This window comes from Tetrao urogallus, assembly GCF_951394365.1.
Source record: "Tetrao urogallus genome assembly, chromosome: 2".
Taxonomy (NCBI): Eukaryota; Metazoa; Chordata; class Aves; order Galliformes; family Phasianidae; genus Tetrao; species Tetrao urogallus.
The window spans coordinates 81,152,438-81,178,247 of record NC_136814.1 but is presented as its reverse complement, the minus strand read 5'-3'; the positions used below and the strand labels follow the sequence as shown (position 1 = coordinate 81,178,247).

At 40.6% G+C, this 25,810-nt stretch overlaps 1 protein-coding gene across 1 annotated transcript; it reads right to left on the bottom strand.

Annotated features, from left to right (window-relative positions):
• Positions 1–2,130: 2,130 nt before the first annotated feature.
• Positions 2,131–22,578, bottom strand: ASRGL1 (asparaginase and isoaspartyl peptidase 1; the record flags this gene model as incomplete). The annotated part of the gene is made up of 6 exons (XM_079532523.1): positions 2,131–2,366; positions 4,935–5,045; positions 6,925–7,043; positions 14,265–14,419; positions 18,042–18,184; positions 22,392–22,578. 6 exons carry the CDS (start codon positions 22,576–22,578, stop codon positions 2,131–2,133), a joined length of 951 nt encoding a protein of 316 aa, XP_079388649.1.
• Positions 22,579–25,810: the final 3,232 nt, after the last annotated feature.

Here is a 25,810-nt window from a genome sequence, read left to right as displayed (position 1 = left end):
TACATTTCTGCTGGGCTTTGGTTGAGGCAGTCAACTGGCAGGGAAGCCCGCAGCCCTCACCAGAGCTCATGGAGCAAGCTGGATACAGCCTAGGGGTGACCAAATGTCTCCAGGCGATTCACAAGGCCTCCTCATTCCTAACTATGCCTAACAGCTGAAAGGCAAGAGGACACACCTCTTTTTGAAAAGCAGATGCTTTTTCACAAAGGAATACGGAGCATACTACCAAGGAACCGGTAAGAGAACAAATCATACAGCCCAGATGGCAGTCACACTGCTTAATGCACTGCTGGAAGGTGCCCAGCTAGCCTGGTGATGAGTGACAGAAGAACGTATAGAGAATAATGTTCTTTGTTAAGTGCCAGCTATTTATTACATTATATTCAGAGAACAGCTGAGGCAAATTAACCACAGTAACCATTTGCTGTTCTCTCAGACAGCCCTGAGATAGTATCTGTACTACTCCTGTGGCTGATGGTAGCTTCTGGGCAGATATGAGCTTGTTCAAAGCAAACCTAAAGCCAACTGCCCAGGTTAGCATACTGCCAAACCCTCATCAACAAACCACTCCACAGGTATACGAGCTTATACCTGCTCCTATGCCAACAATCACTTGGGTTTTGGTCAACTTGGAGTCTGACCAGAACAGGCCTGCATCCACTCAGAGTGCACAGTAAGAACAGAGCTGGCTGCCCACCTATTGCACTAGTGAGTGAAGTGCTCATTGACCCAGCCACAGCAAGTAAACGAAGGGTGACTGGGAACACATTCTTAAATATGTCTCTTAAATCGGTCTTAAATCTGATCAAAAGCAAGTATAAGACAAGATTTCTGTACTCTTCATAACATCATCCATGCTAGAAACATCCAAGTTGCTTTTTTTCCACTAAAAAGTCACTATTTTCATCAAAACAATATTATTGCAAAGAGATATTTGGCAGAACACTGAAAGATTGTATTTTCTACCTGTTCTACATTTGATCTTGCAGTAGGGACAGGTGAGTTAAACAAAGTACAGTCCTGACCACAAAAATCTGGATTGCTTTGATATTCTGGCAGTGAAGACAATACAGCTTTGCTCCAGAGAACAGCTTGGCCCTGTAGATCGGTACCTCACACATAAAAGCAGGAACACATTTTTACTGAGATGGCTATTCTCCTCTGACTATGAGCACATCTTAAACACTGCTGTTGTTTCACAAACAGTTAACAAGAGTAACCATCTTCTACATTACCTCCTGGGGAGCAAGGTGTGCAAGAAATCCATGGTTATTTTGCACAAGCTATCGATGTCTACATTCACTCATATGCAACATCCAATAAAACATAGATTAAAGTAGAAGGCGAGTTACACAGTCTTGGTAAACTTACTGTTCTGTGTAAGCCAACTCAATAACACAGCCTACTGCAGTTAGGATACTTGTAGAAGTAGTTTTAAAATCTAATTTAAGATGTTTTTGCTATGTTTATTTGGGTTATAAGAACATTCCACTGTATGATGGCATGCAATACATACATACCTGGCCCCAAAGGAAACCCATGACATAGCATCTGCTAAAATCCATTAAATTATAACACAGTTTAAAAAAAAAATCTAGTTAAGTCAGAAAACAGCATACAATACACCCTATTGCCCATGATGATAAATTAGTCTTAACTTTTTACTATTGTTTAATGATTTTTCACTGACAGTAAGAACTTTGCTATTGAGGTATGATTGCTCAAGATACATTGGAGAGCTATGCGATTTTCAGAATTCAGTTTTCAGATAGTAAAAATGTATCTCTTTAATCATCCGGGAAGCAGCATCTGAGAACAGGCATGACAAAGAGCTTTTCTATTCCTGAAATTTAGGCTCCCTTTAATGTAGGATTAAAGAATGCAAACACATAAACCTACAGCCCTCAAACTGTACATTCTCCTGGAAGATCTGAGTGTATGAAGGCACCAGTAAGCACTATACATATATCCATGATCATGATGTCGGATGTCATTTTGGGTCAAAGCATAGCAATGTCTGTGAATCAATCAATAAAGTACAGATCTCTCGAGAAAAAATAAATCAGTTGTTACTGTCCTCCAAAAAAGAATGGAGATCTTCATTTGACCATAGTCAATGGTTCTTCAATCTCAGAATCCCTCACTTTCAGATGCAAGTGCTTCATCAAGAGACTTTGTATGCTTCTCCCCAGTGTAAATCCCATAATGTAGTTTGTCATCCTTTACAGTAGCCCAGGACATCTGCTTGGTGGAGAACCTCGCTGCCCACTCTCCAGAACTGCTAACAACGATGACACCTCCCAAGCCCCCGACTCGAGTCTTCATGTATTCTAACGCAGTGTCAGCAGCCATCTCTGGTGACATTCCTGAAAAGAGGAACAAGATAACTTCACAATATCTGCATTGAAAAGAATTTTAAAATTCTCTTCAAGATTCACATCCTCCTCTTGCTTCCACATTAGAGCCAGCCAAATCTAATTCTTCCTTCAACTAAATTGACAAAAAACTTCCAGTGCAGGAACTGAACTGCTTTATAGGAAGGCACTGGACAGTCACAAACAGCTTCAACAGTACGGTTCTGCTGCAAAGACTGGGTTTGAATAGCTTCAGATTATACTCAGGTTTCAGCATTTGATACAGACTAACTCATCAACTCTATGTTCAAGACACAACATTTTTTATGCCATCATTTGAGGGAAAAATGCCAGTCTGCAAGCTTTCTCTCATAGGTATGCCATTAGCTACATTTATACTTTGGGAAAAGTTATTAAAACAACAAAAAACGCCAGCTGTCATCTGCGTTCAAAGTCCCCGGCCGTAACAGAGCCCAAAGCATATTATTTCACATCTCCACAATTTATTGAAAACAGATCAGCATTATCCTTCTTGAAACTTCTGAAAGTATCAAGTAAGACAAAGACAGGGACACCAGAAAGCACCAGCAAAACAACTCTATCTGTTCCTTACAGATTTCATCATAACAGATATATGTGAATTCTTAAGTTACTGTGCACATTATCCTCACACGCCTCTACTAGCTGCACAGTATTTCTTCATTGCAAGTCTGAACACACAGACTATCAGTAATGTTATGCAGTTCATGATGCAGAATAAAAAATGACCTTCATGTCTTCTTTGCAAATTTCAAGTTAAAACCAAACAAAACCAGCAGAATCAGAATTATTCACAGCACTGGTGACTGACAGGATAGAGCACCATTCCATGTCATTATGGGTGACACTGTGACTATTCAAGTCAGCGGCACTGACTTCAAAGGGTCAGCATTTCACTGTTTGATTTTTCATCAAGACAACAGCTGCTGCCATAAGGCAGAGATTCCAACAGTCGTTGAGACTGGCAAAGCCATTCCTTCATAAAATAGCAAACTAAAATTTCTAACACTGGCTGCAAAAGAAGGTATTTGCTGTGTAAATTACTGAATAGCAAAACAGAATTACAGAACAGCTTTATTGTTGTTTTCAAACATGAAACTTCAATAGAGCATTCAAAGACTCAAAAAGTTGTAAGAACTTGGGGGATTCTTTTCAGCATCTTCGTGGAAATGTGGGGGAAAAACAAAAGGAAAGCTACTGTTGATGAATTTACCTGGCATCTGAGTTGCATTTCTGGGCAGGATGAATGAAGGTAGAACAAGGTAAATAAGTGCAAATAAGTATTCATTTTAAGCATGCACACATGTGGACTGATTATTCTATTAGTACTTTTGTTTTAATCTGAGCCGCATTTGCCTGGTGTATCATGAGCCAGACACCTATCAGTGCAGAGGTCTTGCAGTGGAGTGAACTTCCATTTAGAGAAAAAACTGGTTTGCACCCGAGCTTGAAAATCATTCACAAACTGAATGGCTAGGGACATAATATAAAGAGTATATAAAGAGGAGACCATGATGTGACAGAGCTTTGGAAAACAATCTGTAGGTTATATTTTACACTGAAACTGTAGCACGACCAAAGAGATTTGCAGAAAAGTGCATCCATTATATGCAAACAGCAAAGCAAAAAGCGTAACAAAAATATTCTCAGCTGTTATGTCTTTCTACTTACTGCTTCCCTAACAAAAAAGTAAATGGAAAGTTTTCCAACTATTTCCAGTTCATCTGATCTCAAAGTGAGCTACACTGTACAATCCCAGAGCTATGGCTAAAAATAATATCTATACTAATGGTTCTTCAATTGCACGCAATGCAAGTATGTTGTCTGGCAATGTTTACTGGCTGTAACATAATGAAGGGTTTAAATGAGAGGCTAAATCATGAAGGTAAAGCTTCACAGGGTCATCCCGCAGCCAGATGATATTACAGTCACATCAGACATACTGTGTCAGCTGTTTGCCACATATCCACCCAGTCAGTTCGGTAGATTTTCCAAAACAAAATGAAATTGTAAATCATACTCAAAATGTCTTAAAAATATTTCTGTTGCTATAATCAGAGTTGTTAAAACAAAAATCATCATAGCTTATTAGACAGGTGATTTTCCGAGCTTTCTTATTTCAGCTCTGATTCTTGTACCTCCAACTCTTTCCTATTGTTTCCTTTAAAGCGTTGTTTTTGTTTTCTATCTTTGTTCAAAAAAATTATTTTAAAACTATATATATAGTTTCATAGGCTTTATAAAAAAAAAAAACTTCAGATAAAGAGTACAAAATAAACAATCATATATTTTAATATACATTCATCTAAAAATGATTTAACATCAAGAAGCCCAAATATTTCTTTCCACTCAGAGCAATGCTAACCTTATTAACACTTCAGTACTTCGTTTTTTCTAAAGAGGTGATCAATCCACAGGAATACACCACAGTAGCAACTTTTTTGACAGCTGCTCTGAGGTGACAGTACATACGCTGCCATCTGTCATTAGGCAATATTCCCCATCCTCCCTATTTCAGCTTACAAAAAGTTTGGAAGATACCTTGCTCCATGTGATAGAGGATCAGTCGGGCTAAGACTACTTTCATAATGCTCTCTCCATGTCCTGTGGTTGAAGTGGCACCAGAACAGTTATCAGCATAACCTCCGCTTCCTTTTCAGAGAGAGAAAAAGAAAAGCAGTATTTTGGATAATACAATTTACAAGCTCTGCAATGTTTATAGTAATACACTTTTCCTAAGGGTCCAGGAGTTCTGTGCACTTCCAAGAGCAAAGTGTCAGTAAGTCGCATCTTTCACATTTCTGCCTCAATTTCAACACTGACAGACATCAGCAACAGCTAGATGAAGTCAAATGCCAATTTACAAGAACTAGAAGACCAGTGAGCTGATTGTGCCACAAAAGCCAGGAAAAGAGGAAAAAAAAATTCCAGAATAGTGAGGGACAGTATACTGAGGATCAGTACTGGATCCAACAGGATCCAGTAGAATGCAAAATGCCAGGTCACACAATATTACAGAGACGGAATGACAAAAGGCCTTGTGAGGACAAGATGAAGTGACCAAAATTTGTGGGGGATTTGACTGCAAGAGCAAAATCAGAGCAGAGATTTGAAAAGCCGAGCTCTGGTGAATCATCATGAAGCACCCTGAAGAATCTCTCAAGTCCTCACCACAAGCAGACTATTTCTTTTGTTTGAACTCTCCTTTTTTTTTTCCCCTCATCCTTGTTTGACTGGCACATTCCACACCGTTCTACACCAAGCTTTGGCTTGCTCAACACCCATATTTCTAACACATCTTCTGTGAAAAACATTTCCCAATTGCGGGGAGGTGCATACCACAGAGTTACATGGATAAGCAAGGTACTTGTGTTGGGCTGGGGAGCAAAAGAGGTGCAGAAGAGCTGTGAAAGTTTCCTCCATTTCCTACTTTCCTGATCAGATTGGTCTCTTTCAACATATTATGATTTACGTGTGGAAAAATGCTGCCACAATTGACCTGCCAAATTCCCTTTCAATAATCTGGTATCTTCAACAGGACAACTGTTACTTCAGTATCCAGTTCTGCAGACCTCCAGTAAGAATAGAAGTTGAAAGCAGTATACTGAATGGTGCCATTTTCACTTCTTCCCCACAAACGTTTTCCATATTATGAATGCCATGAACATGACCCACCTAAGAAAAGGGTATTTGCAGTCAGAAGGCAGCAGTAAGCAACGAAGCTGAAAATCATACTCAAACCAAGGGGTATCAGAACATTAGTAACTCAGGGTGTGCAAAAAAGTTAGTTCTGTAAAACAATCACGTGCTGCCAACAGCAGTGCTATCTGAGTTTGGAACATGCTTTACTAAAAATAATTATTTTCCAAATCCCAACTCAGTAATATAATCCTGAAGTAATCAAATGGCAAGTTTGTCCCACAAGAGAAACAAGTCTGGGGAAGGGATTTCAAGTGTCTCTTTATATTCTGATAAGAGAGATCTTAAAATATTTCCTTGATTCTACACCACATCCATTAGGCTCTGAGGCAGTCTTATCTGGGCTCTCTAAGAACAGGAATTTACTCCAAGTTGCAAATCGTTTGGCAATTCTGGCTCACTGATCTGACAGTCATTACAATTACACATACATTAAGTATGAAGAAAACAGCACAGAATTGACTATGCTTTTTGCTTGGCTATGAGCATAGATGTTCATATTGATAGTTTCATTAGAATGAACGAACAGAAGACACACAGAAAAATAAATCAGCATTCAGAAAAGGACAAAAATTCAAATTCCCATTCCCACTTTCCAAACAGAAAAGTGGGATGATGATGACAGCACCATATCTCTACTTCTAATCCCTATTTGCAAACTGAGGTTTGTATTGAGGAGCTTCAGTTTTCTTACATTTGAATGCCAGACCTTAGTTTCAGATGTATCACTTTTTCTTTCATTCCACTAATAGAAAGGAGAATGTGTGACAAACACTAACATTTTTAATGAGATGCCTCCAAAAAACAAGAGGCAAGTCCCCACAGCCCATACCTATGCATGCTGTGTCACCAACACGGCCGACCAATTTATTAGAGAGTCCTCCAGTGGATGTTGCACAAGCTACATTTCCTTCACTGTCTACAGCAACAGCACCAACTGTTCCCAGGTCTCTGCCAAGAAAAACAGTTCACAAAATTAGGTAGAATTAAAACATACCTGCCAAAGCATGCTGTATTTATCTTCTAGGTTGCTTTAAAAAAAAAATCGAAAAAGATTATTGCAAAAAAAATACTGCTCATCAGAAAGCCATTTTTTATCATGCTTCTCATTACAAAAATAACCAGTAAAAAGCAATTCTCACAACTTTTGTTTTCTGTGCAATTAAATAGCTCTTAACTTTTTTTTTTTAAAGAGTCTGATCTCTCCCCATGACTTATTTACTATCAGCAGACCTGGAGCAGTTTTTTGGCTATGGCACGCCTAAGGTACAGCTTTCCCCTAGCGCCAACTCAAAGACACAAGAATCATCTCCCACTGTCTTAATGAGCAGTTAACTCAAATTATTTATGACAATGAACGTAAACAAGTAAATACATAAAAAGAGAGCATTGTTAGAATGCACTGAATCATTTCCTTCCTGTTCCTCTTCTTTCCTTTTCCTTACTCCCCCAAATGCTTGAATGCCAAAAAAAAAAAAAAAAGGTTATTTATGTGGCTTTCAATTAGTATTGTTCATAATGCATCACTAATACATACTTGTATCTCTGTACTTTGCAGCTAAGCAATCTTGAGGTTTAATTGCTTGGTCAGGAGAATGTTAAAACTGCAAACCATTTAAAAAATCTTCATTCACTGAAGAAAATGCAAGTTTCAACTACTGCCTGATTTCTTCAGCAGTCATATTTAATAGGCTGCTTAAAATATACATGTAAGTTCATAGCGGTAGGAAAAAAAGGCTACTCAACTTACCATAACAGTTGCTGTACTGAGAAGCAAGACAGTACTGAGAAGCAACAGTTTGAGGTCCAATCTTGGCAATTCACAGAAGTACATAAAACCACATTTGGTTGGGAAAGCTATATCCAGAAAGTCTCAGTCCTTCCACAAAGGAAAATAATTTGTGCCAATCCTTCAGTGAACTGCACAACTATTTTTGGATGTTGTCTGAGCACTGGTGAGGGTCTCTACGTAACCCCCAAAATCAAAGCTAAGTTCATTTTGGTCACAACAGCCCCATGCACTTCTACAGGCTTGGGGCAGACTGGCCAGAATGCTGTGCAGAGGAAAAGGATGTGGGGGTGCTGGCTGATGTACGGCTGAGCACGAGCCAGCAGTGTGCCCATGTAGCCAAGAAGGCCAATGGCATCCTTGGCTTGTATCATAAGTAGTGCAGTCAGCAGGAGCAGGGAGGTGATCGTCCCTCTGTACTCAGCTCTGGTGAGATTACAGATTGAGAACTGTGTTCAGGTTTTGCCCTCTCACTACAAGAAAGACATCAAGGCCCTGAAGAGTGTCCAGAGAAGGGCAACAAAGCTGTGAAGAGCCTGGAGTACAAGTTTTATGGGGAGCGGCTGGGGCAGCTGGAATTGTTTAGTCTAGAGAAAGCTCGGGGCAGACCTTATAGTTCTCTACAACTACCTGACAGGAGGTTGTGGCAAGGTGGAGGTCAGCCTGTTCTCCCAGGTAACTATTGACAGGACAAGTGTGAATGGCCTCAAGTTATGCCATGTCAGGTTCAGGTCAAGTATTAGGATAAACTTCTTCTCCAAAAAGAATGGTTGGGCACTGGAACAGGCTGCCCAGGCAAGTGGTGTAGTCACTGTCCCTTGAGTTGATCAAGAAATGTGCAGATGTGGTACTTAGGAACATGGTTTAGTGGGTAATATTGGTGGCAGGTGGACAGTTAGATTAGATGATTTTAGAAGTCTTTCTCAACTTGCTATCATGATTCTATGATATCCAGTCAATTTCTCACAGAACCAACTCCTAGTTCCTTCCTGTTTATGTAAAATATCTTACTGTCAGCCCCTACACTACATTCACAGCAATTCAAAGTTGACTGATGACTCAGAGGACTTACAGACTGCTCTGACATTTATGTGGAGACGAACCTAATCTCAAACTGGTATGCTGGTGCAGATGGGCTTCCCACCCATCCATCTGTTACAAATAGTTTGCTAAAGAGAATATTAGGAGATTCAGTACTCCCTTGCTTAGACATACAGTGCATTTCAACTAACTAAAGTTAGATCCTCCTGAGAAATTAAGAAACGCATGTTCAGATCTACATTTTCCAAGGTATGTATTTAGAATCACAGAACTGTCTGAGTTGGAATAGACTCTTAAATAGGGTTTATTTTATATATCTATATATCTATATATATATATATAAAATATAATACTCCAAGATTTTATATATATATCTTATATATATATATATATATATATATATAAAAAATAATACTCCAAGTCCCCTGCAAAGAACAGGGACACGTACAGCTACATCACATTGCTCAGAACCCCATCCAGCCCAACCTTGAATGTCAGGGATGGGGCATCTACCACCTCTCTAGGCAACCAATAAAAAACTTCCTTATATCCAATCTAATTCTCCCCACTTTTAGTTTGAAACCATTTCCCCATGTCCTATCACAACAGATCCTGCTAAAGAGCCTGTCCCCTTCTTAGCAACAGCCCCCATTAGATACTGAAAGGCTGCTATCAGGTCTCCTTGGAGCCTTCCCTTCTACAGGCTGAACAGCCCCAGCTCTCTCAGCCTGTCCCTGTAAAGGTATTCCATCCCTTGGATCAGTTCTGTGGCCCTCCTCTGGAAGTATGGCAGGAGGTCCATGTCTGTTCTGAGGAGCCCATGCCTGGATGCAGTACTCCAAGTGAGGCCTCACCAGCACAGAATAGAGGGGCAGGATCACTTCCCTCAACCTGCTGCCCATGTTTCTTCTGCTGGAGCTCGGCGTACAGTTGGCTTTCTGGGCTGCCATGAGAATACTGCAAGTACAAAGATTACACATGCAGCAGGTATCTACTTTGGTACAGGAGCACCAATAAATGATAAAGTAAGTGTGCCCAAAACATATTAGCTGTTGTGGAGCAAACACAAAACTAGACTCTAATTACTATTCTTTTAAACTTTTGAGTACTTCAGTGTCATGTTTTCTTTGTTCATCTTCAGAAGGCAGATATGCAACAACTCGTTGCATAGTCCACTGACTCAGAAACACTAACAAGGCAGACAAAACTGTCTAAGTAGAAACACTGTATTATAGTCATAAGTCTAATGTTAATGTGTGTAGGAATAACTCCACAAGTACTTGTGCTACACACTAGAGCAGGGCTGTCCAACCTTTTGGCTTGTCTAGGCTGCATTGAGCAAACAGGAATTGCCTTGGGCCACATATAAAATATACAACAAATTTAATGAATTTTAATCACAAACCTTATTTTTTTATGGAGGTTTATTTTTTTTTTAACATAATAAAAAAGAGCAACAAAAAACTAGTGGGACGTCTGACCTTGTTTTTGGGAAACTGATGCATCAGTCTGGTTTGATGGCAGTAGCTGCCGTTCTTACTGAATTCTAGAGGTGTTTGTCAGATTTTTGATGAAATACTACTCTTCCCATGCTCCATCCTTGGTAATAACCATTCACAAGTATTCACGTCATTGTTTTTTTGGCAGTATGTATAAGGCATGGCTGTGAAACAAGGGATATTTTTCTATGATAAGAGATCTTCCTGACGAAGAGATGTGACCAAATTTTTCTTCGAGCTGAATGTCTGGTTGCAACTCCATACAATCCATGTGAAAATTTGCAAGTAATGTATTTACTTCAACTGAAAACAGAGTTGCAAATACACTTAAAAAAATTGATATTTTTTTTTTGAAATCTTGAAATCTATTCTTAAAATCAAAATGGAAGGCAAAGCTGCATATCTTTCAATGTTCACAGGACTGCATATAGCTGATGTTTCAAAATGCAGGAATCAGAAATGCTGAACATTAATTTTAGTGTTCAGGTTCCAGCACAAGTTTTCCTTTCAATTCTATAAAGGACTCGATCCCACTTTGCAAATCATGAAGTCATTTTTAGCATTTTACCCCAACATAGCCACCTTCCTTCAGAAAAGTAAATGATGACCCCACGATCAGCATGCACACTTCTAAGGAACTCCCAGCATTGGTGATGATTCAGTTCCTTGGACTTTAGGAAATTCACAGCTTTGATGACTGTTTACATGACACTATTTTTAAAGCTTACCCACAAGCATTTTCGTGCTGCCCAACACAGTCAAATTACATCAAATCTGAGTTATCAGTGGTAATGGCATCATCTCCTATAGAATTTTCTCAGCCCCTCTTCTTTTTTCTTTTTTAACCAATCATCATCAGGGCACCATCAGTAGCTACATCAGATATGTTGATAAAGGTTAAATAAAATCCCTTCAATGTTTTTTTCTTTTTTACCGCTTCACACAAATAAAGAGATTTAGTTGTGTCTTTCAATGGCACCAAAGAAGCCATTTTTGTCAGTGACTTTACATCAGTTATCATCACCTCTAATGAAAATGGCAAGTAGAGCCATATCTGTAGCATCAGTACTTTCACCTATTGCCAAAGTATGAAATTTGAAATTAACAGCATTACTCTCCAAATTTCTTTTTGATATACATTCCTGCTCCTTCCTTTCACCTGGCTATATAGCCCAGTCACACAAACTGATTTTAGATTTTTTTTTTTTTTTTTTTAAATCAGAACATGTTATATCTGTCATGCTTTCCATTCATCACTTAAAGTCACCATCAGGAAACAGTTTTTATTTTTTTTTATTATGAAATTTGCTATCACTTAACTAGCTTTTGTAACAGAGTCCATCTGAGTTTTAACTTTAAAAAATATATATTTTGTTGAGGTGACAGACTTTCTTCAGTTCCACTGTTTTGTCCTTATGAAGCATTCAATGCTCAGGGGGCTGGATCATCTCCCTGATGGGGACAGGCTGAGAGAACTGGAGCTCTACAGCCTGGAGAGGAGAAGGCTTCAGGGGGATCTTATAGGGCCCTTTCAGGCACTGGAAGCCTGCTACAGGAAAGCTGGGGAGGGAAATTCTATAAGGGCATGTAGTGACAGGACGAGGGGAAATGGCCTTAAACTGGAAGAGGGCAGATTTACACTAGATAATAGGAAGAATCTTTACTATGTGGGTGGTGAGACACTGGAACAGGTTGCCCAGAGAGGCTGTGGATGCCCCCTCCCTGGAAGCATTCGTTGCCAGGCTGGATGGGGCTTTGAGCAACCTGGTCTAGAGGGAGGTGTCCCTGCCTATAGCAGGGTGTTCTAAGATTCCTCGGTATGCAATGAATTTGGCAGCACGTTTCTGTGTACAGTGTCTTTTCAAATTGCAGTATTTGAGAACTGAGACAATTTCCTAGCAAATCAAGCATAGTGCCATATTATATGTCAGCAGTACACAGTGCCCTCGCCGTATCCCAGGCCCAGGTCAGGCTGCAGCGTGAGCAGTGTTGGAATTCTCAGGGAATCTTCAGCAACTCTAGAAAGCATGTGGTCAGAATCTCTGGACTGAGAGACAGAAGATTAAAAAAAAAAAAAACAACCTCCACATTTTATTACTAGTAGAAGGGGCACAAGATACCTGAATGTACATGCAACAGAATCATAATTTCTGAATGTAAATGAAAGCAGGCTTCTAAACAGCAAAAGAGAAAGCTCTCTCTTCTTCCAAGCTCCTTGCTTGGAAAGCTCTGAATGTCTAAGGCTTCTAAAAGAGCCAATAAACTCTGAGAACATGACTAAAGGTTAAGTACAAGCCAACCTTCACGTTCCCAGTATTAGCTGGTGTTAGGTTGCCTCCGACCAGTACTACTTCACCTCTGCCCATTTGCTTCAGGCAAGTTTCTGCATAATCACTATGGACATAATGAGGAAAAAGAACATTCCACACACAGCACAGGAACAAACAGGTTGGTATAAAGAGACCTCTCTTCAGCTTTGTGAACTTCTGCCTATGTTAGTGGGCAATGTTTGTCAGGAAAAGCACAGTGTGGCCAAGACAAGAAGTCTCAAACTTGTCAGAAATACACAAATCTTCAAGTATTGGGTACTCCAGAATAAGAGAAAGCTGAAATTAAAGATGCCTAACACTGTTAACTATAAGAAAAAAAAAGGGGCAAAGTAGTTATAAAGAATGATCAGAGACTCGGATGCCATGCTTCCAGCTCTCTTCTTCAGGAGGCCAGGGGACACTGGCAGCTACAACATTCTCAGAATTCTTGGCAATGAGCTGTAACACCACACAGTCCCTGCATACCACACAGATTAACAAAACCTGAAACTTCCAGGGGAGACAAGATGAACGACGACAGATACCTTACTTCGTTTACAAGACTGTATATACACTTGTATCAAGACTTTGTTTTTCCTTCCAGCAATTTAATGTAAGTAACGTATAGCTTACATACATTATGGCCTAACTTCATTGATTTTAGTTAACATGCCCACAGAAGAAGATTCTTCCTTTTCTCTGATCTACAAATTCTTCAGCTCTGCTTCACTTAGTACTACTACTTCAACACAGCAGACTAGCAGCAGTATGTAATACAGTATTTTCCTATGCAGCAACTGTTGCCATACAAATGCAAACTCAAAACAATTCAGTATTCATGCCTACCTAATGGGCATAAAAGATATTTGACACCTCACGATTTTCATTCCTTTCTCATCCACCTTGTCTTCCTCTCTGGTTTGTTATGTGAAGCCTGCTTATTTTTCAGGTGACTTTCATTTTGCTGGCGTGTAATATCATCCAACAGCATCTCTTCTCACACCCACCACTACATTGAACCTCCTGGTCATTTTCTCCTTCTATCTACAGTAACCAATAGTCACAATCAGCACTTGGCACACTTGATCAAAATATGACACAGTTTAACTGCCTAGACCAGTTTAAAAACAAGTCGGATCACCTGCTTAAGACCAGCTTTATAATTTTATTTTTCACATGGACTTTGTAATTTTAAACAGTGGACCGGAGAGTTCCTAACTCACAGTTCTTCTTTGGAAAACTTACATACTCACTTAAACTTCAGCAAATTCACTAGAAGCTGGATTTTGAGGGTGTTTTTTGTTTGTTAGTGTTTTGAGGACATATTGGGAAGATTATGGCAAACCACAGTTCACTCAGAACTGAAATATTATCAAGGCTGACAACAGGCCTTCAAGCTTTGGGATTTTTCTTCTTTTAGTTTTTTGGGGGGGGTCTTTTTGGAAGGAGAGTGGCAGGGGGTGTGTGAACTGATTGCACCAAGTAAAATACCTGAATTTAAAAAAAAAAAAAAAAAAAAGTTACAAAAACCTACTTCTGGAACTCCACAGGGTTGGAATCTGGCTCAAGGTTCTTCTTCCATCTCTCCCGAGACCTCTCAGTTATGAGTTTCTCCCCTGGAATCTCAGGAACACCCATGGCCTGAGCAAAGAGGCGGGCGCCATGGTCAGTTAGCAGCATGTGCTTTGTCTGCAGAAGACAGGCAAAAAATTACTGACACCTCCTGTTTTTCCTTATACAAACTGTTCCCTATAGTCACTATTTTTTAGAAGGATGGATGCAAAGAACATTCCAAATTTTGTTTCATTTTTAAACTTCCTGGTTTTCTGTGCCTACATCCAGAAAATTTTTAATGCAATACAGTCAAGTGGTTCTTAACAAAAGCTGAACCACTTTGCTTTTAATACTTCTTTCAACAACTTGCCATTCTCACAGACCCAGAATTTCCTATTTAGGAACTGAATATCATTCTAATAGATTTGATAAAAATTGTTTGCTCTCTTCAAACATTTGCACGTGCAAATCTCTATATTTATTCCACTATTTAGCAAAGCACTTAAACCAGATTTTAAGTCAACAACCTTGGTCAAATCCACACTTCCAAGTCTGCATGGCTTGCTTAATTCCTATTTTTTATAAACTTACCAGTTAAGTTTGTTTCATTAATCCTTATGCTTTAGCAGGATCTCCAGCATCTAATTTGTTTTTTTTTTTTTCTGAACCTGTGTCCAAAATAATGCATCAACTTTTTGGATCACGGTGTTCATTGCTCAGCAGAGCCTAGGAAGGCAGGAGCAATGGCCTGACAATACAGGACTCACAGCAGAACACTGCTACCTTTAGGCAAGCTTGTACATCCATGCAGCAACATGGGGACCAGGCTAAGGTCCAAACACAAATCCAGGAGATGCTGCAGACAGCAGGCCTGCAGAGCCCTGCAGGGTGGCTCTGCTTCTCAGCCTGCAGTGAGGATTCCCAAATCTGGTATTTATTTCTGTGACACACTGCACTGACACACTCCATAGTCAAAACAGTCTCAAAGCTTCAGACTTTAAGATGCTGCAGAACATCAACTTTTTCTGATTTGTAAAGCAATGATAAGCAATAATTACCATGAGGAAGCCAAAGCACTGAATAGCGTGAAGGATTTGAGCCCAAATTCTTTCCAAACCACAGATACTCAAGTCTGCTTCAGCCTGCTGTATCTCTGCACTAATCCTTCCAAATGCTTACACAAGCAGGAAGTGCCATGTCACATTAAAAACGTTCCTGACTGGCCATTCTCCAGGTGGTGGCCCTAATACCAAATCTCTCTCATATTTAAGAAATTACTTCAGTTGATGACAGTACCACTCAAAAGAACAAGAGGAACAGTCACAAGGAAGTGTGCTCCACATTTGAAAGAGCGGAGAACAGCCTTAGGCAAGTGCTGTTACCTGACAATGGAAGACCCTACCTATTTGTAACAAAGCTGAAGTGTTCTCAACTTAGAAGGGAACTTCTCTGCGCAACGCTGCCCCCCCTCTGCCTCTGGAACTAAACCACCAAAGCACATGATTCAATAATTCCAATTATGTTTATAGAAAATTCCATTCAACTTTTCTTTTGACTTTACTTTCATAAGAAGATAGCCTCCTCCATCACTTGCTTTCTTCAAGAATGCAATTCCATTGCTTTTCTAGTATTTTTTGTTTGTTTTAGAAAATAAGGTTTTATTACATAAAAAATAAAGCAATTTCTTAAAAAATTTCTTAAAGGAGCATCCCATGTGCAGACTTTGATAACATACCACCTTCATGAGCTGCACACAAGCAATAGATATTTGTACACAGAGGAATAAGCTCCAATATAGCTTTTTGCGGTCCTTGCTGAAAATAAAGTGTCCTAGGGAGAATTTAATATATTCTGTCCATCAAAAGAGCTCATAGAGCACTGCCAAGCAACCAAAAGAACAGATTTTCCTGTCTCATTCTCGTTCTAGTTTCACAAATGCATTTGTTAACTTTCTTAGGTGCTTCATTTTTCTGGGACACACTTAAAACAGTAATCCAAAAAGAAAAAAATAAAATAAATAATAGTTTTTAGAGTTCTTAATAGCAAACAACAAATGTTGGAAAATTTCTGTTTAGTTCATCTTATCAGAAGCGGAAAGAAAATCCCCAACTTTCAGTTGCTGGCCTGGAACTCAGATCAGCTCTTTATTCAAGAAGCCCAGCAGTGCAAAAAGCACAGCAGAAGTTTCCACCTTTTGCCTTGAGAAGTCTATGGGGTAGGTTAAATTTTCCTCTCATTTCAAGAGCTGGATGAGGATGATATAAGGGAAAGTATGCACCAACAGTTTATGGCTACCAGTGAATCAGCGCTGCAACGTTCACATGACATCCATCTCGTGGAGCACAGGAGCTGAGGGGGATTACACGCCCCATTAAGAAAAACAAGTCGTTTCAATGCATCATTCCACTGCTGTTCACTACAAACAGGAATAATTTTATGGGAATTTAACTGCTTTCTCAAGTATCCATTTGATTAATTTGTTAATGTACTAAGCCTTCCATCTCTAGAGACTGATGTGCTCAGTAGTACAGTAAGACACAAATTATTCTGGTGCTTTTCCTTCTCCTGTACCATGAATTTGAGCAAATTGGAGCCCACTAAGAACGCGATAATGTACAAGATAAACATGCACAACAGCAGCCTAAGGAGCTACTCTGACCACCAGATGGAGCCCATATTGTTTCAGAATAGGAATAGAAACACAAAGTTACAAGCAGGTGCTGAACTCTTCCATTTGTTACTTCTTTTTACTTGGGGCAGTAATGTCTCTTAACATCATTGGGAAACAAGCATCCTAAAATCCTTAGGACCAAGGAAACACCAGACTTATCACCCAGGGATCACTGAGTTCAAAATATTTTTAATTATTTACAGTAAAATACAACAAATAAAATAGACTCTGAAAAGCATCGTGAAATAGCCTGGGTTAGTGTCCCCAAACTCCTTCCTAAGATGAACAGAAGAGTAACATTGCTGGCTTGTATTCCAGTTTGTAACGTCTGCCAGAAAAAACAGCAGAAGCTCACCTCAAGATATATCAAGCAATTTAGGTTAACGTCTATATTTGAATGTTGTCATCTACACAGAATTTATTGCAGCTGGGCAAACAGAAATACACTGCACCACAAAATGGAAGTACTTCTCATTTTGTGGTATTAGCGCCAAACCATTACACATGGCCTTATGCAGTTGAATTTCTTATGTACTACTAAATTTAGCTTCAACATTTTTGAAGAGCTGAAGCACCACTCAGTGACAAGAGACCTTACAGCACACAAGAGATGGAGGGCAGATTTTTGGTTTTGTTTTTTTGTCGGAGGTGGCTGGGATGCATTTGTTTTGTTGTCCAAAAAATATCGTTGTAACTTTATCCTAAATGAGGTTTTTTTCATAGAGGAGACACCATCAGTGGCTTTTAACTGTCATTATAAGAAGTGATCTACAGAAAACGGATACAACTTTTCCCCCTCAAGTTACTAGAAGACATTGTACCCCAGCCTTCCAACTATGTAACAGAACTCATTTCCTCAAAGTGCTATCTTTCAATAATAGCATTCAAAAAAACCCAAACAATCAAAAAATGTTAAAAATAAAAGTTCCTCATAGTCACAATCACAGATTCTAAGTGCTACCTTCTATTTCTCATTCTTTCATAGTTTAGGGGAGGATTCACAAACAACATCAACGAGGTGTTTCAACACACCAGATGAAATATTAAGGAAAAAATGTTTCATATTCAAGTACAGATTCAGCATACCTTTTCCATGACAAGTCGAGCTAGTTTTATTGGGTTTGCTATACATTTAACTGCAGATACTGCTCCAGAGGCCAGATTTTTTCCATCCATGATAATTGCATCCATTTCTACTTCACCTTCTTCATTAAGAACAGAACCACAGCCTAAAGACCAAAGAACAACAACAAAAAACATTAATTTATAAAGAGGAGGAGTAAGGGAAGAAGAATTAAGTCATTAAGAGCTAACCAGCAGCTGATTCAATTTATGGATCTCATCAAGCAAACTTTCTGTTTTCCAATTATATGTCTGACTTACTGGAAGGACCCACCTCCTGAATACAAACAAAACAGCCAGAAACGTTGCTGAGTATAACTGCAAAATCCAACTGTAGACAGAAATCTGACAGGGTGTAATGGCTACTTAAAAAAAATATTGAGTTTTATTTTTATATGATGAAAAACGCACTTGAAACTCATACAATCGTGATTTGGTCATAAGATGGTTTACAGAATGCCATTTATGCAATTCCATCCAAAATTATATACCAGCTATGAAAGCTAAAATGGCAATCATAACCAAGATTCTTTATCCCCCAGATCACATCAGACGCACGTAAAAATATCTATTTCACTTTTACAGTTCTTCCAACTGTAGGACATCCAACAATATCGTGTAGTGTTCAGTCCCATCAAAGAAATAACGCCAAAGAGCATTCCAAGAAGCTGTCAAAATTGACACAGCACAACAGAAGTGCTCATTCACTACTGCACCAAAACCTTGAAATAACCCAGTCTTCAAATAACAGTTTATCAAATAACAGTAGATGGAGGAATTTAGAATAAAGATAGAAATGAAATGCTGGGTAGTTATTCTCTTCAGCAATCATCAATGCTGACATTAACCTAATTGAAAACTGATGATACAGGATGAGACAATGCAAATAGGTGTTGTTGTGTTTTGTTGTTTGGTTGTTTTTTTTTTTTTTTTAAGTAACGTAAGTAACTCTTCCCAGGGGAACGCTATGTTTTTAAGTCAACATGTGTGCAAGCTGACTAGGCTGGGTAAGACTGAATTTAGAAAGAAATTTAAAAATTCATGGTAGAACTATAGAGTAGCTCAGGTAGAAATACTCAAACGTTGTACAGAACTAAAACAGGTTTTGTTGTTTGCTTTTCCTGTTAAACCGACACTAGGGCAGGTCAGAAACTATTGTTGGTAACTGCCGACATAAGGCAACTACACCTATGCACTTCTGCCCTGAATATGTGTGTATAATGTTAAAACCTCACTTACAGGAGGCAACAACATTCTGTGTCTTCAAAACTCCACCTAACAGACATACCTGCCTACACTCCACTCCAAACAGTTACTTTTTGCCTCCCTCCAACCATATAAGCTATTTCTGAGCTCAGTGCCACATCATTCAGAATAGGTTATTTCTATGCCACACTGATGCGTGGAGAGCTTACACATTCCTCCTTTCAGACATCTGTGCTAAAATCATTCTTCCAGAATTTCCCTTATTTTGATGTATGGAATAGGCCCTCTTTCATTTCTTAGATAAGCCTTGCCATGTTCTTCTAGTTTCCTTTGTCAAGGTAGGCTCTTCTCACACCCACGCTGACAAAATTCCCTCTAGAACAAGGTGTACCTTTCTCAAACAGCAGTAATCAGAAGAACGACGGCCCCAAGGGATGCTCTACCAGCCTCCTGCATCACCCCATTAGAAATCTATGTCCGTTGGAGATCTCTAAAGATTTCCTAACTGTTCCTCTGCAGAAAACTGTAGGACACAACTTGATTATTAAGCTTATTCCTCTCCATATTTATTGTTACTGTTTAGCAATGTCTGTGTTTTCTAGGAAAATATTACAACAAAACAAATGTTTATTTTACAGAGATAAATACCACGAGTTTTAAAAAGCCACTCCAATCAGGGCCCTCTTCACATAGCTGTCAGCTCACTGTGAGAGCAGCTGTATCTAACGAGCACTAACACAGCTGGATGTATATATAAGTGGTTAAGGACTTAGATCAGCATAGTCAGACGTGAACAAGAGCTCAAGGCTCAAGCTCAGTTCAAGCAAATTTTGCTAAAAATTCTTAATTTAATCTACTATAAACAACAGATAAATATTGTTAGAACAAGTATAAGTAAACATCTTTAGACAAAACATTAGTTTAATATATATTTCAATAAGTATACGCTGTCAGACCACGAGAAGGTCTGCCACAAACATGTTCTGCACATTCGTTAAGAAAATGAAAAGTTACAACTGCCTAGCAGGCATTGGCTACGGTAGGGTCTAAGAGCCTGTCCTCAAATGGTGCAATCACTTTGAACGTGGAGCAGCGCATGCTCCTTTAAGTGGCTGTATGCTGAGAGGGAGGCTGCAATTCTCTCCCTGGGGAAAGACCAGTAACTTTCAACTACAGCCCAAACTTCCTTTCTGCAACTCTGGAAACGAGAAGTGCGTGTAAGGCACAAGTCTGTGGAAACTTCTCCATATGAAGAGCTATGTGGATGCTCTGAGATAAGAGAAACATAGAATCATAGAATCACAAGGTTGGAAGCGACCTATAAGATCATCCAGTCCAACCGTCTCCTCATCACCATTGCTACCGCAAGCACTAAACCACATCACGCAGCACGTCATCCAGACGCCTCTTGAACACTGCCAGGGATGGCGACTCCACCACCTCCCTGGGCAGCCATTCCAGTGCCTGACCACCCTCTGAGAGAAAAAGTTCTTCCTTATGTCTAACCTAAACCTCCTCTGATACAAATACGTATTCTGTCCCGTATCAGTTCACTTCATGTTGTCCACTTCCCAAGCTCAGAATAGCAGTATTAGTGATAAGATTGCAAACTAAGGGTGAAAATAGCTTGCATTAATACTGCCATTGTGATCCCACTTACCAAAACATGTGCCAAAATGACACACACTGCTGCTTATCATTTAAATAAATAAGCCTAAATAGACAACTATAAAGCAAGCTTTCGCCAGAGAATCCCATTCAATTAAAATACATTTTCCGTTTACATAATTTTGATTTACAGAACCATCAAAATTAGCATATAAGAAACCAAGAAAGTATGAAATTGTTTACATGGAATGATTAAGAGATGTAAACAATCTTTTGGCTTAAATTTATACTGAAGTTGCTTCCACACTGACATTGGACAACTACCATTGGCCTGAAAATGATGCTCCTTGAGAATTAGGATTTTTTTCCTGCAATATAGGAAGCTGATGACTTTGAAATAGCAAATGTAAGCTATTTGGTCAGAGGTTTGTTTAGAGATAGAATCTAGAATTATAGAAAGCACCAAAGGTCAAACAGTTACAGATTTACTGACCTGAGCAAAACACAGTCCTAAAGGTTGACTGATTTAGACAGCAAGTGAAGAAAAAGTTAATGAGGGAACACCAGCTTCATATTAATTATGCAACTGCCTCATGGTACACATATCTCATTTAAACCTGTAAAAAGCAGGAAATTCAATCCAAGTCCACAATGAATCACTCAAAACTTTCATATGGAAAAAAAATCTTTCAATCTTTCTCAATTGCAAGGTGAGAAAGAAAAAGTGAATCTGTGCACATTAAGCATCCACACAAGAATCAAGTATGCTATCTGAGACACTGAACTCTGACAGTCTTCTTTTCCATGTTCATTCCTGACATACCTTACTGGAAACAGTGAAGAATTTTCACTGAAATGCATCCAAATAGTAAACTTGAAGTTATACAAATAGGAGAAAAATATTGGATATTAACTATCATTAACATTAATTGACATTAATTGCTAGGAAATTCAGTTCTAAACCTTAAACGACTCATATCATTAGTTGTATTATTTTTATAATATTATTTAAGAAGGCACTAATTGCAAGCATTAACTAAAACATATACAATATCCCAAAATCTTCCTTTAACAAGAGGTAAAGAATTAAGGCTTAACTATTGCCACAAGCTCCGTACAAGTGACTTTTAATATGAATATTAACTGAACATACACTCCATTAAGGAGTCCATGTCTTAAAACTAAAAACTCAGCATGGGGACAGGGAAGATTTACGTAACAGTAGGACTGGAGAACAAGAATGAATCAGTAGGTACAGAATGCTGAGAAATAACAAAGACTAACCTGACTGCCTAAGCGTGCTCAGAAGAAACAATGGTACATAACATGCTTTTTTAATTACATCAATAAACAAATAATTCATATTTTGTGACACTAATAGTTACTTCACTACAATATGCATAATTCAAGGCAAATGCGAGCCGGTATTTTCACAGTAATCAGAATCAAGCACTGAACATACGTAATGATTATACAGATATAGGATTCTTTAAAAATTACCTGCATTAAAATGAGGGTCATCTTCCATTGACCGTACCGCCTCCTCAACTGCATCTAAGGCGCTGCCTCCTTGTTTCAGGACACCATAACCCTGCAGCGCTGCTCTGACGACACCAGCACGGCATCCCTCTTCTCGTTCTTTGAAGATCCGGCCAGCTCCACCGTGTACCACAATGACAGGCCTCATCCTGTCAAATTCCTCCAGCTGTGCCAACAGGTTGTTCTTAATTAGCCTGTTTTGGAAAGAACTGTGTTTAGTATTTGTTCCCTTCCAATGGAGACAGCCCTGCAGATGAATGAGCAGATAGGCTGTTTGACTCCCATGAGTTCACCTTTCAAGAAGCCGAACACTCCCTCTAAGGAGCTCCAACAGCAAGTTCCCCCGTGCCAGGCACTGAGGAACCTGAACAGCCTGCAGCCAGCTGACAGCAGGACGTGGGGTGTGCCGACCTCTGCAGGGCTCGCTCAGCAGAACTGTGCCATCGCACCACAGACCCTGCCTGCCTTTGGTATTACCTTACTGGTTACATAGAAACGAGCACTTGAGTCTCAGTCCTGCAAACTGCTCATTAGATGAGTAACCTCACTACTTGAGTACACCTGTAGAAGCACAGATAAAGCCCAGCCCCGCGTCAGCAGCTTAACCACGCTGTGTGGATTTCAAACCTCCAACCTCTTAAAATCGTTGTACTTTGTTCAGAAAAACAAGGCATCAAAACCTGGCAGTTAACCGCCTTCACTGCTCACTGCCTCCTGTGAGCAAACCAGCGCTACCGCATATCTGAGGATGAGGAGGAACCTCGTCTTCCACTGATGCCAGAAGATGAAGCCCAGTGAGGGCAGCAGGCACTGCACCAACGCTGCAGGCCCAGCCCGTGCTACGTCTCGATTTTCACCGGGCTGCTGTAAGCGAGGCCGTTCTCCTGGAGGCCGCCCGAGCTTTTATTTCAACGGACAGCTGCCCTTTTCTTTCCCCCACTGTCACGTTCTCGCTGCCCTGGAAGGAGGAACCCAGCACAGCCTGTCCGCAGCGGCAGAACCGAGCCCTCAGGGTCCGCCCTCCGCGTTCCGAGTCCCTGCCGGCACTAAGCCAGCCTCACCAGCCCTACGGAGAGCGGAGCCGGACCCCGCTGCGGCCTCCCGACTCCACGGCAGCTGAGTGCGGCGCGGAACCGGACCGCACGGCCGGCGGTTCCCTCACCAGACATGGCGCCCCGGGGGATGCCCGCAGCTAAGATGGCCGCCGCCCCGCCCGGCCCTGCCTCGGAGGGGCGGCACCGGGGCCGCTCGAGGAGGGTGTGCTGACAGAGCGCGGCTGCGGTCACGCTGGGGAAGCCGATGCGGTTCTGAGCTCGGTCAGCTGGCGTGCCTGCAGCCCTGTGTATTACGGATGGTGGAAATAGGACGTCCCTGCCTCAGCCCGTGTGGCGTGCGGGCAGAAATGCCTGCCCGAAGGCAAGCGGAGGTGACAGCCCCACAAAAGCCGGGAGCGGTGCCCAGCAGCGCGGTTTCCTTCCCCGTGTGCCGCTGCTGCCGCAGTGACGGCTCCCGGCGCGGTGCCGGGGCGGCTTCATTCGGCGATGCGGCGATAAGCGCCCTCATTTCTTCTCGGTGAGGTACCCTTTCCTGTCAGATGTTGCACCACCTTTAATTTCCTCGTCGCTCACCACCGCTTGGTTTCCCCTAGTGTTAAACGAGAAAAATGACTCTTCCCCAAAGCCAAACCCGTCAATACAATACGTGCCGTCCGCCCTTCCTTCTGCTCTCCTTCCAGCGAGCTGGGACTTCCAGTGCTCCGACTGCGTAAATGCAGTGAGGTGCCCGGGGCATGGGCCTGGCAAGTGCATCCAGGCGTGAGGAGGTGAGGCGTCAGGTGGGAACTGACCGAGTGACGCTGGATGGTGTGTGTCTGTGTAGCTTCCAAAAGATAACAAAGGTGAGAGAGAAGTGTGCTGTTATTACTGCACTGCTGGGGGAACACATCGTTACTTGGTGTAAAAAGAGCTACTAAACAGAAAGTCTCTGGAAAGGAAAAAATCTTCAAAAATACAGTGAAAAAATCTAATTGAAAATAATAATTTCCAAAGTTCCTTACCTAATGGTAAAAAAAAAAAAAAAAAAAAAAAAAAAATCACAGAATTTGTGCAACCTCTCCCAGCATCCAGCCCTCTTGCTCCACTGTTTCTCTTCACTGTTCATTTCCCTGTCTCTTCACTCCCTTTTTCTCCTTTTGTTGCTCCAAGCTGCAGGAGAGTGCAGCCTGCCTTGGACTCGTGAGCTGAGCTTAGTTGAGCTGGCAGTGCAGAATAGCAAGGACTTACGGCAACATGCAGTCAGTCCACTGAAGATTAATTTTATGTCCAGTTCTGGGCTCCCCAGTTCAAAAAAAGACAGGGATCTCCTAGGAGTCCAGCAGTGGGCCACAAAGATGATAAAGGATCTGGAGCATCTCACGCATGAGGAAAGGCTGAGTAATGTGGGCCTGTTCAGCCTGGGGAAGAGAAGGCTGAGAGGGGTTCTGATAAATATTTATAAATATCTACAAGGAGGTAGGAGGCAAATGGATGAGGCCGGGTTCTTCTTGGTGATGTGTAGAAATAGGACAAGGAACAATGGCCTAAAACTTGAACATGGAAGGTTTCATGCAGAAGAACTTCTTTATGGTAAGCATGTCAGAGCACAGGAACAGGTTGCCCAGAGAGGTTGTGGAGTCTCCTTCTATATTCAGGACCCATCTGGATGCCTACCTGTGACCTTCTGTAGGGTACCTGTTTTAGCAAGGGGATTGGACTTGATGATCTCTCGAGGTCCCTTCCAACTCCTGCAATTCTGTGGTTCTGTCATCCTGGACAATGTCACTGATAGGATCAACTAAGAGGAATTTAAATGTGTGAATTATTTGAGAATAAATCTTTATTCACCTTGCTTCCAGTTGTAGCGTCAAAATGGGATGCTAGCTAGATGCTAACTAGACAAAATACTTGAAAATCTTTATTTCAGTTGTTTGCACAGATAACTGGACATGAAATGTATATAATAACCTTAAACTGCAAAATTAATGTTGGCCTAACATTGTCATGGTTCAATAAATGTGCCACTTTGTGGGACATCAGTGTCTTCATCAGGTTTCCACTGTAAGGACTTTTTAACCACCTTCTTTACCAACCTTGTTTTTAAAACTGAGTCATAAGCAGTTTCCAAGTTAGCATTGGAACAGTGAAGGGAATACCTTTGCTGTCTGGAGAGGGCCTCAAAAATGTTATTATTATTGGGACAGCTGGTGAAATAAGGGCAATTGGTGGAGATAACACTCCTTAGGAGTCAGTGCTGCACTGCTTCCTGTGTCTCACTGGGAGACAGTGGTCTCTTAAACCTTTGTGTAGGAATGGGATGTCTAGTAGAATAATGAGAAAATCACT